The following is an 11,775-nucleotide window of genomic DNA, read 5'->3' as shown; positions in this document are numbered from 1 at the left end:
ATTAATAATAAACAACCGAAAAAGGGGATTGAAAGGAAGCAGCACGGTCCGCTGGAGCTCGGAGTGTGGCTCCTGAAGTGTGACCTTGAGGACCGACAGGAAGCGACTCGCCGGTTTTCACGCATTAATGGGGGATTCTTTGGATTTGCGTAACGGCCACCTCAACTTCATCCCGCGGTGCCCACGCGCGCGCGCGCGCCCGCCCGCACGAGCGCCCGCAGCAGCGCGTGTGCGCGCAGTCGTGAGCACCGCTCCCTCTGATCCAGTCCCGCACGAGGCGAGCACACGGCGGCGGTTCACAGCACGGGGACGCATCCCGCATCGTTTCACCGCAATATGGCGACAGAGGTAGGACATCCAGCGCCGTCTGTCCCTGCATGTTGGCGAGAAAAAACCTTGTACGAGGTCCGACCCCGCACCTCTGCGTGATCCAGGATGCGGGCTCAGAGCCGCAGTCTTATGAGCTGGACGTCTGCCGTCTGTTTCTCTGAGGCTTGTTCATTTGATTTATTTATTATGCGTGTGTAATGCCTTATTTTTGGTGTAAGTCAACAGATTTAATTTAAAGTCTTGACAGTCATTTTTTGTTTTCAGTTTAAGCCACTTTCAGCGCTGTTTTTTTTCATCCTCAGATATATAACTTGTAGAATGTTTTCCTTGTTTTCTCATTAACTCACACGCACGGCGGTGTAAGAAGCCTGTGTCGTTTAGTTGGAGGAGACTGGCGAGAAGGGATGATGTTAATGGAGCAGTCAGCACCATGGACAGGGACACTCTCTCCCATTATTCCCACTTCCATACATGTAAATTACCCTGGCAGGGCTTTATCTCTGGGTTTCCACTGAGAAATATCCTGAGCACATTTCCAGCCTCAGCTCTCCGGTGTCAGACCCTCTTTATGCCTGGTGGCTGGAGTTACATGACCTGCATGTCTAAAAGGAGAAGATGATGCAGAGAGCTGATGGGATTGATGGCGATCATCAAGCTTTGTCACTTTTATACAATTGATGACTACAAAAAGTATCATCAGTGCTTGCTCATGTATTTTCAGTATCATTAACCGTGAGGTGAGGTCAGAAACACACCCTCCTCTCTGGAGGACCCCATTGCCCTTGGCATTGTCCCCGTAATGCTGCCTTAGCTATCATAATGATGGTCTCTCTAGAGGAGACAGGAATTAATTTAGGGGGAAAAAAAGCACTTATGCAGTCAATTATGTGCCTTGGTGTTAATTTATGTGTGATGTCCAGGCTCTGACCGAGTTACGTTGTAAATTCATACAGAACAGTGCCGCAGGTAAAATGTGCAGTGAACAGCAAACTGGACAAGATTCATGATTATCTTTTTTTTTTTTTTTTTTTTTTGCCTGAGTCTTTGGCAGGGTGGCCATGATTTCCTCTGGTGGTCTGCCAGTATCCCTGTCCAAGCCCCATCAATTACAGACTCACACACACACACACACATGCACACAAACACACATTGCAGTGTGTGAACCCAGGATGGATTTTATGTCCGAAGCCCATCAATTATCCACAGCATATTTAATGCGAACAGGCTCCTGCGGTTTGTAACCATCAGCGATTGGAAGCTGAGATAAGCACTGAGTTTGCTTCTTATCCACGCTTTCATCCATCCATACACTCAACGCCCCCCCCCCCCCCCCCCCCCCCCCCCCCCTCCCTGCCGTCTGTCACATATCTCATCGGAGCTCATTCTGTGACATTTATTGTTCACTAAGTCAGCAAATAACTCCGTTAAGTGACTGAGTAACAATCCGCTCATTCTGCACAGTGTTGTGCTGCATGGATGGTCTCTGGATCGATAAAGTCAACTCCTGCCAGTCTTCCTCTCGGTGTGTACGCTAAGCTCTGGCTTGAGTCTCACTGCTGGGGAATAATGTGTCAAAGCACAGTGATCAGCTCAGAGACTGGCACAGGCTCAGCTCTCCACCGAAACAATATCTCATCATTTCTCCTGAAAACATTGTTTCTCACAGCTTTGGCCGTCGCGCACCGAACTTCAGCCTAGATGTCACTGCTTTGTCAACACTGACTAAACAGCATTGATTCATAAAACCTTTGGCAAATGCAGCTCGGCAGTAAACATTAAAAATAAACCTGCTCCCAGTGACCAGGATCCAGAGTCAGAAAAAAGACTGAAAGGGCAACAAGAGACAAGAACAAACCGTCCTGCTCCGAGTGCATTTTCTTTGCGTGCCGTGATTGTGTATGTATCATTTGCGATGTTTGCCCACTGGCAGCGCTCACCCTTGTTGTCGCTGTGTGTTCCTTGAGTCGGAGTGACTTAACTAGGAAACATGTCATGCCAATGAGGCTCACACACAGAGCTGCACATGTAAAACTGGAGGAAACATAAAGAGGGGGATGGTATCAGCGAGAACTGACGATGAATACAGGATAACTGAGGGAATGTGGTTTGTCACCGGAGGAATTCCCATCCAGATGAACTGTGTTAAACTGCAGAGCACACACTGAATGAGGAATTACAGTTTATCACATTAATTAGATTTGTGTTTTTAGTTAGTACAATTAATCTTTTTATCAGTCATGTTCTGGACACCGTATGTTTTCATTGGCCTGTTGCCAAGTGAGAGGTCCTTTCCTCTTTCTTGCTAATGTTTCCCAATGTTTGTTTGTGCTTAATTAGCGAGAAAACCAATAGTTGCTGAGTTGAAAGTAATAAATACAAGAGTGGAAGGAGCAGTCAGACAGAAGCAGTCGATTCCTGTGTGATCTGAAGGACACTTTAACACTGCTGTCTACTTGGACACTATTTTTAGATGCGGGAATAGCTTGATCTGAACCTTGATCTCCCACACAACAGAGAAAATATCGGTTGTCTGCCAGCAGCGAGCATTTACGTCAAGCCCTTAATGGACGGACAACTCCGCTGTTAAATTAGTCGCTACGTGGCGAACGGAATCTTTCATAAGGTCAGCTGTGTTACTGCAAAGTGTCCGGGCGGGACAAAGCGAACACTCGGAGTAATTGGTTGAGGAAACTGAAAGGTAAGTATTTCATTAGGAAGAAGTGTCACATGGCAATACCTTCCTCTCAGTGACGATTCATAAGGAAAGTACATTAAATGGGACTCGAGAAGCAGTCCTGGCTTATAGTAAAATCAAAACTCACTGGCTTGTTATAGTAAAGATTTTTGGATCTTGTCGTTGTTTTAGTACCAAATTCACATTTAGTTGCAGTAATAATCTGATTTCTTGCATCACTCTGTACACAAACATGTCGAACTTCATTCAGTCTCTGCTTGTGTGTGTTTAGCGCTTCATCCAATCACTCCACAACGAACATGAACAATGATGCACACATCGTTTGAACACTCCTGTTCGCACACAGTGTCACTCGTGGTGTTATTTTTAGTTAATCACTCACAAGATGCACACAACATCTATTTACATGGCATGCAGAGCGTTTCATAAATCAGGCCGTATCTGTCTGAACGTGGATCTGATTATTTTTACATTAGAGATAAAAACACAGACCCTCACCATCATACAAAAAAAAGAGCTTTCAAAATGAAAGCAATAGTCAGTTTCCTTGGTCACCTCTCTGGTTTTCTTAAATACTGAAATCAGATTTGACCAAGAGAGCAGGTGCATCGGCCAGTCACATCCCAGCATGGACAGTAGATTATTTATGCAATCTGCACCTGCCACCACGTTCTCTTATAGATTCTCCCCTTCTCAGGAGCATGCATAATCTTTATAAGCCCAATCCTCAGCCATCTGACTGAATTTAAAGATGCTTCTATTAATAGAACAGCTTGTTGTTCATCATGATGGCCTGAAGATAAGATGAGGAGTGCTGTCTCAGTTAGACACAGAAAGGATATTTAAAGCTCTGGCAGTACGACGATTGTGGCTGTGAGCGGACCGAAATAGCAGCATGGATGCTATTCCTGGTTAGAGAGTGATATACCCAGTAGAGATGAAAGACTCCCACTGAGCAGAGAATGGGAAAGTCTCCTACAAGCAACTATTACATCTCTCAATAACAACAACGCAGCTGGACTTTGTCCACATTTGGCACAAATTCTCTGTGAATGAAATGTATGAAATGAAATCAGCGGCTGTCCAAATGTCACACATATGTTTCATGAAATCATTGACTGCAGATTCGTACTTCTCACTTTATTTTCTCGCCCTTCCCTCCTCCAGCCCCCCCGTCTCTCTCCCCCGGTGTTGTTACTGTATCTCTAATTACTATCCTCTTGAGGAGAGTCATTTAGATCAGCGGGGGGTCGTGTTTGCACTGGCCCACGTGCGTTCTGCTGCAGTTCTGTATTTGGAATGACTGTTTTGGTGCAACATGTACCACTCGCCACTGAAGTGCGAGTCTTTCAGACGGTTCATTTGTGTCTATTGATGCCGGAGGGCTGAAGTGAGAGTCCTCACCACAGCAAGTCTTCACTGCTATTGCAGCGTCGTTTCACTCTCGCACACGCTCACCATCAGAATGCACATCGAAAAGCCATTGAATTGATTATTGAGACTGTTGTGAAAAACTTTTTTTCAGAGATTCAAGTATTCAGTGTAATCAGTACTTTTTCTTATACTTGATGAGAATCCACAAGTCTGCAAAACTCTAAAATCTTCATGCCATGTTGCTCGTCTTTCTCTCTAAATCTATTCTCATCTAAAGATTTGCCGTATGTGCTCCTCTTCCCTCTTTCCCGTTGTTTCGTTTCCTAGTTCCACAACCTTCAGGAGCTGCGGCACAGTGCATCGCTGGTTACAAAGGTGTTCATACAGAGAGACTACAGCGAAGGGACTGTGTGCCGTTTCCAGACCAAGTTCCCCTCCGAGCTGGAAAACAGGGTGAGCACAAACACAAACATGTGCATGACCTAAATGTAAGACATTGGCTGATTCCCAACTCCCAGTGATTTATCAATGTGTCAGTCAAAGATGGAAATAATAGTGTCATATACAGGTTGAAATTCGCCAGAGTGGCGAGATGAGATTCATCCTCCGCTCATTGAACGATCCTCCCATTCCACAGAATTATTTTCTTTACAGAGAAGGATTAAATCTCCCCCTCAGTGTTCAAAGCTGCTTCACCAGCAGACAAAACACATTGAAAATATATTTTTTTTAATCAGAGAAAAGCAGAGCCTCAACAATGAAACTCATTTTATTAATTCTTAAGATGACAGACTTTATGTCTCATTCTTCAGTCGATATCAAACTTAGCAAGGAAATTCACTATTAAAGATTTTATCGTGAATGTCTGCAGGAACCTCACTTAATAAAATGTGTCACTGTAGGAGGATGAACAGATGTTGATTTACACACCTGCATCTGTCGTACCTGTTACACCTATAGTGTTGCATTGAAGCTTATTTCATCATTTTTGACTGATCTTCATTATATAGTCTCCATATATATTATTATTGAGAAGCAAACTGAAAAAAACCTGAAAAAAATTAATTTCCAAGAAATGGAGCCATATGTGTGTTTTTATTGTAATATTGTCTGCCAGGATTATATTTTGAAGAGATTTCTTCAATATTACTTCAATCTTGGAATAATTCATTACAATGGCAGAATGTTATTATGATCCAGATCAATTGTCTCATCACATCACAGGCTTTATCACTTATTTTCTATTATTTTATATATTGATGAACTGTCAGACTTCAAATCAAAAAGTAAAGTTGCAATGTTCTGTCTCTTCACAAAGAAGTGAAAGTTGGAAGTTGAACCTGAAGAAGTCAAATAATCTTTATTTTAAGTCTTTACACTGAGCGCCGGGGGGAAAAATAAGCTTTTCACTGGAGTGTTTTTCTGTTTCTGTTTTAGCACCTGGTTATGTGAACATGCAGGGTTATTTTGTGCATTTTTCAAGTAATTAGAATCTGAAGCAGCAGACAGTCCACACTCAAAAAGAAAAACACAGACGCAGAGAGCAACAGTGGGGGTCAGTGTTAGGGGCCATTAGAAGACATTTGCATCCATTCTCCGTAAACGTGCTCAGGCGGATGCTCTAACCATGCTGCCCACTGCTGTCATACTTCTACAAGCAATTTTTCATCTGAACCCGGGGTTTTTTCCATCTCCTACAAGCGAGGTGTGTTTGTTAATGGCTCCACAAACGGGGAGCCGTTTGGGTTGAACAGATTTCAGCTGGTATGTTTGGCAGGTGGCTTTACGGCTCCTGCAGCGCTGCCAGAGCACTTCTCCCTCGCGTCGTCGTCCTCCTCCACGTCCCGTGCTCAGTGTTTGTTTGTGTTTGTAGATTGAGAGAACGCTGCTGGATGAGACGGTGAAGACCCTCAACTCTTATTACGTGGAGGCTGAAAAAATCGGTGGTCAATCGTACCTGGAGGGATGTCTGGCGTGTGCGACGGCTTACATCATTTTCCTCTGCATGGAGACCCGCTATGAGAAGGTAATAAATCTGCGCACACCTAAATGTTTTCCCAACTTATGGCTAATGCTCTTGTTGACCAGAAATACCATTCACCCATAAAACACAGGATTAACTTTCAAACAACAAGAGTTAAGTAAGATGCTGAATACCCACTTTTGTGGGGCGTTTTGTAATAAATGTGAAGTTGATTCTAACGGCTAAACAGCTCAGCAGAAATAATTTGGAAACTGCTGCTCATGCTCAGAAAGAAAAATAACAAATTTTTCATTTCTACATTTCAACTTGTGCACCGAATGTTATTTTACATTGCACTTTAGAGCTTTCTAACTTTCCTGCTATTTCTGCTTTTTACACAACAATATCTTCTCAGTTGTAGCTCACTTAAAAAGTAAATTTCTCCATGTCTTTCATTGTTTGCAGCTTAAACAGTTAAGTGAAGCTATATTCTTGCTTGCACTGTGGGAAGAACAGATGTGGACAGTCGGCTGCCTTCCTTTTACACAGTTGATTCATATGAGAGAAAAGTTCACATCCACATGTGAATCCAGAGTTTTTAAATATAGTATGTTACTGAAAGTCAAGGAGAGTCTGTAGAAAGGCCTAAGAAGCATTTTTGAGGTGAACACCTAAACTTGAGGTGATCCAGATGAACGTGTTGCCATATTAATTTACCTTTTCATGAAACCCAGCTCAGTCACACAAAAGATTTAAGCTGAGTCTCTAAGATCAGAACACACTGTTACTCTCTGTGGTACATCAGCGTTGCTACTTGTTTTTTGTCATGATACACACACACGCAACCGCATGCACGCACAGCTGATTAATTTTCCTGTGATGTTCTGTTTACCTGGCGTTTCACATGAAGTCGCCTCGCCGCTCTGATCTCCGTCACCCACGACATTCATCCGCCTGCTCTCTTTTTTTTTTTTTTTTTTTTTTTTTTTTGCACTTTGTAAACATTTCCGCTTCAAAGCGCTGCGGAGGTACTGGGAGTTTGACCAAGAAGCACAAAAAAACAAAACGAACCAACTTATTGCCGCGCCGAAGCCATGCAGAAAGGGCTCGCTCCCAGGCACCTTTCATCCCCCTGTCAGCTGGGCGCCGCTCCGCTGAACCGCTCCGATGCTATCGGCTCCACAGGAGAGTTGTTTATTTATTTGTGCGACTTAATCATCTTGGCTGGATAACGTTGCGAGTGATGGTGATAAAACACCCACCCACGTCGGCGGCGCTCTGTGCGCGGAGGTTCAGCGAGCAGGTTCTTTGGAGCAGCCGGGGCCCCTGAACACTCGTCTCACACCATCAAAAGACTCTGATTGCTCCCAGCACGTCAGGAATAAAGAAACGTGTGAGGACAAGAATTGGTGAAAATCACCTCGCTCGCAGTTTCGTACGCTCCGTTTCCTATTTTATGTGCTGCACGTACAGCGCGGGATTCACACCAGCACACGGAAATCCCTTTATATCGCACATTCGGCGATATAAGGAGAGGATTGTGTGTCTATCGCTACCATCAGAAAGCTTTTTCCCCATAAGGCTGTCACACACATGCCAGTGCAACGGAGGCCCAGCTTGGATGCTTGACTGTCATCGCGTTACGCCGAAGAGGATTGAGCTGCCCCGAGAGCTCGCTCGCAAGTGAAAGGATTGGCCTTTTCCCTGGACCGGAGTGAACCGATTAGTCAGGCCTCCACTGTGTGCCTCTGCCTCTTTACTGAGACGTTTGATTCCCTCTGATTGAGATTTTCCACAAAAGGCATCATTTCTACTGCATCAAGAAAATGCGTGGATGTGATCCTCCAAGGAAAATATTGATTGCTATATGTTTAATGTCATTTCATATAGACTTGACTGACTTTTAGGAACCAGGAGGAAGCAAACCGCCGGCTTTGGATGGCTGCAGTTCAGTTGCTTTTTACAGAGATATTTAGTGTCCTAATGTTTTCCAGACTTTCCACGGCAAAAAGGGAACCTTTTATTCTCCTTCCAATGGGAGACAAAAAACTGTTCCTCTGGTGTTTTGTCTTCGTAGCGAGGGTCACTCTATTAGCAGCTGTGCCTGCAGCTGGAACAGGCCTTTGACGTCCCGGAGGAGCTCGGCTCGGTGTGCTGTTTGTTGGTCGGCGTTGTTTAAATCTCTTGCGGCTGAGTGGCTGCGTGACCTTTAGTAACTCACAAAAGAGGATGTGAATCTGTCATGTTTGATATGTCAGTTTAAGGGGAGCGTAAAAAAAAATGTGTTAAACTTCAAACTTCAGAGGATGCATCTGGAAGAAATCCCTTAAAGTTTTTGCTTTTTTGAAAATCGGACCATTGTTTAGGCTTCTGTAAGTTTCACTGGCATGTACTCCATGATCATTTAATTCTCATTTCGAGGGATTTCCTGTAACCTTTTCACCTTGGCGGCTGCAGTGAGATGAGTGTAAAAGGTGACAGCCCTGTGATGACTAATCTTTACAGATTTATTTTGATTTTATCGCTCAAATCTCAGCTTTCTGGAAGTTTTTAATTTTTCAATTCAAAAACACTCCATATCATGTCAGCTTCAACATGATCTGAATGAACAGGATTCAGATCTTTTTTTTTCAATAATTAGCACAATAACAGATGCTTAGGAAGCTTTGATGAAGCCCACGATGAGATGCAGTCAGTTTGGTTTTAATGAGTGAACTTTATTCGCCGGAGCAGTGGCAGCCCTCACAGCGTACGTGATGCTTCGACTGACATGATTAGGCCGACATTAAGAGTGCCATCAGAGGCATAACTGGGGCTAAATAAGCTGTTCTAATGATGCCACTTCATCTAATAGCCATCCACTTAGCATGACTGGCAGTCGGTCTCCAGTCATTTGGTTTGCTATCAGCAGCAACCCTGGACAACATGCTGCGCTTGGATCTCTGAGACGCAGCTCCAGTCTTCGGGGCAAACGGTGTGTGTGTGTGTGTGTGTGTGTGTGTGTGTGTGTGTGTTGCCACGCTGCTTAGCAGAATGTATACAGACATGCCTGTGTGAATATGTCCGCCAGTGCATGGTCTGAAGTGCACAGATTCACTCCGCTGCTGCTCTGTGGCGATGAAGTCGATGCATTACTCGCTTGCAAAACTAAGACATGTATTCACTCTGCCAGTGAAATCCAAATAAGCTGCCTGCTTCACATTGGAGAGGGTAACCGCTAACCGAGCCACGAAACTTAGTCTGAAAGGGCCGTCTTTGGAATTAAGAAACCGAAGCTTTCAAGTGGAAAACTTCAAAAAAAAAGCAAAAAAATCCCATGTTCATCAGTTTTACTAATTCAATTCGTAGGACCCAGTCTGACGCAGGTGGCTTGGAAGTATCCAGAAAAAAAAAACAAAAAAAAATGCTGTACTCGGAGCAAAATGGAATTACTGAGTCTGGATTATAATGCTCAGGAAAAACAGAGACTGGCAATGCCTGGGAAGTGGTGGCATCATATACCTTATGCTTACTGTACTGCAAGCTCATCTCTTCCATTTTTCTTATTTTCCACTCAACACGGCGCAGCAGGAGGTTAAATCTGCTGTAGATCATCTGAATTCATGGCTCCCCTGCTGCTGCTCCAGTCAGGTTTTCATCATCTGTTTTTCACTGGGTTCCAATCTACTCTAGATTATCTCTTCATGCCCTCAGTAGTCCTCATCTGACCCGTCTGCTCTTCTTGTTTTGTGCCAGGTGCTGAAGAAGATATCAGGATACATCCAGGAGCAGAATGAGAAGATCTACGCTCCGAGAGGCCTGCTGCTCACAGACCCCATAGAGAGGGGAATGAGGGTCGTATCCTTCACTTAGCCGCTCTGTCTTCAAGTGTGCAAAGAGGCAGTGGATGAAAATACTCAGCAGAACTGTCCAGAATATAGAAGACTAATAATAGGTGGCAACTGGGAAAAAAACTTTCTGTAGCTTCTTGAAACATTTGGATTTGATGAAAGAATGAAGACTCCTCGCTTGTTATAAATTACAATCAAAGTCCTTATGCAAGGCGCCAGCTAGTGGTGATTAGCTGTTTAATTGCCAGCTATTGTTTCAAAGAGCAAATCTAAAGCAGGAAATGGGATTACAGGGTCAATCATCCATTGTAAATGTAAAACTTTCTTTTATAAGCCATCCATCTTCTCGTCTTTATCCGGTTGCATCACAGCACAAACACAAACGAAGACGAGAGTTGTCCCCAGTACACCTCTAATCCACCTGTCAGTCAGGCAGTTTTATCGTTTCAGAAAAAGGTTCTACAGTCTTATCCAGCGCGTCTCTTCGGTCTCTCTTTTTGTGTGTTTGTGTGGTTATTTTCCTCTAAAGTTTCACAAAGCGGCCAACACATTTCACTCTGTCTGCTGGAGAAATCCCAGTGTACGCAGAAGGAGACAGAGAATGTGTCCAGCAGACCATCACACATGCATGGCCCAGAACGACTCAAACAACAGGCTCCCGGTCCGGAGCCAACCTGCTACCAACAATTATTAGTCGATGCAGTTTTCACTGTGGTGTCTGTTTCAAAAAAGCAAGCTGAAAAGTCCAATTCTCCCCGCATTACAAATGCCTCTCTGGTATTATTTTCTTCTTACGGGTTTGTCAAACTGCCACAGGTTAGAAATCCTTTTTTTCGTCTGCACCTAAATGCCCTTTTCACAGTGATGATCCTTGACGTTCACAGCTAGAGATCAGCGTTTTTGAGGACCGGGGTTCGGGCGGCTCCAGCCCCAGCACCAGCATGTCGTCGGGCAGCACGGCCCGATGACTGGAGGGGCAGCACCAGGCTTACGGATACCACCACAGGGGCAGCGGTACACTCACCAACATCCGCATGCTGAAACATGAGAGCACCAGATTCTAGGGCGGGCGGAGAGAGAGAGAGAGGCGAGGAGGTGACCCACAGCACTCTCCCTGCTGGGACTGCCTGCAGACGAGGAGCAGGGTTAAACCAACACACTGGATCTGGAACAGAATAAACACAACAACAGATTGTTAGACACAGATATTAGACACATGCCAATGTTCAGAGTGTCTGTGAGGAAATATCCTTCACTAATTTAAAGTCATCTAAACCACAAGAAGCCTCGTTCTTTTTATTCCTTTCACTTTTCATTTAATTCCATCTTGTGTTTTTCCACGAGTCTCACCATGTCTGGCTTATTTTTGATCGGATTGGATGTCGATGCCGGATTATTTTCATGGAGGTCACAGTGGCCACGTCTATCTGCTGATACACCGGCGGTGTAGCCTCAGGTCACTGCAGCTACTTTGGCCTCTGAAAAATGGAAAACCACCAGCCTCCCCCGAGCCCCAAGTTTTCCGTTCCTGTCGAATGACTTGCGTTTGTGTCAGTTGATTGAGGTCAAGTCGCTTTGAACGC

The 11,775-nt window shown here is 44.5% G+C and overlaps 1 protein-coding gene across 1 annotated transcript; it reads left to right on the top strand.

The window, feature by feature from the left end:
* Positions 1–262: 262 nt before the first annotated feature.
* Positions 263–11,526, top strand: golga7bb (golgin A7 family, member Bb). Its single transcript, XM_030106570.1, has 5 exons — positions 263–348; positions 4,727–4,852; positions 6,273–6,425; positions 10,098–10,199; positions 11,077–11,526. Exons 1-5 carry the CDS (start codon positions 337–339, stop codon positions 11,158–11,160), a joined length of 477 nt encoding a protein of 158 aa, XP_029962430.1. The 5' UTR covers positions 263–336; the 3' UTR covers positions 11,161–11,526.
* Positions 11,527–11,775: the final 249 nt, after the last annotated feature.

Source organism: Salarias fasciatus, chromosome 13 (assembly GCF_902148845.1).
Source record: "Salarias fasciatus chromosome 13, fSalaFa1.1, whole genome shotgun sequence".
In the NCBI taxonomy this organism is placed as follows: Eukaryota; Metazoa; Chordata; class Actinopteri; order Blenniiformes; family Blenniidae; genus Salarias; species Salarias fasciatus.
This window is presented reverse-complemented; position numbering and strand designations above follow the sequence as displayed.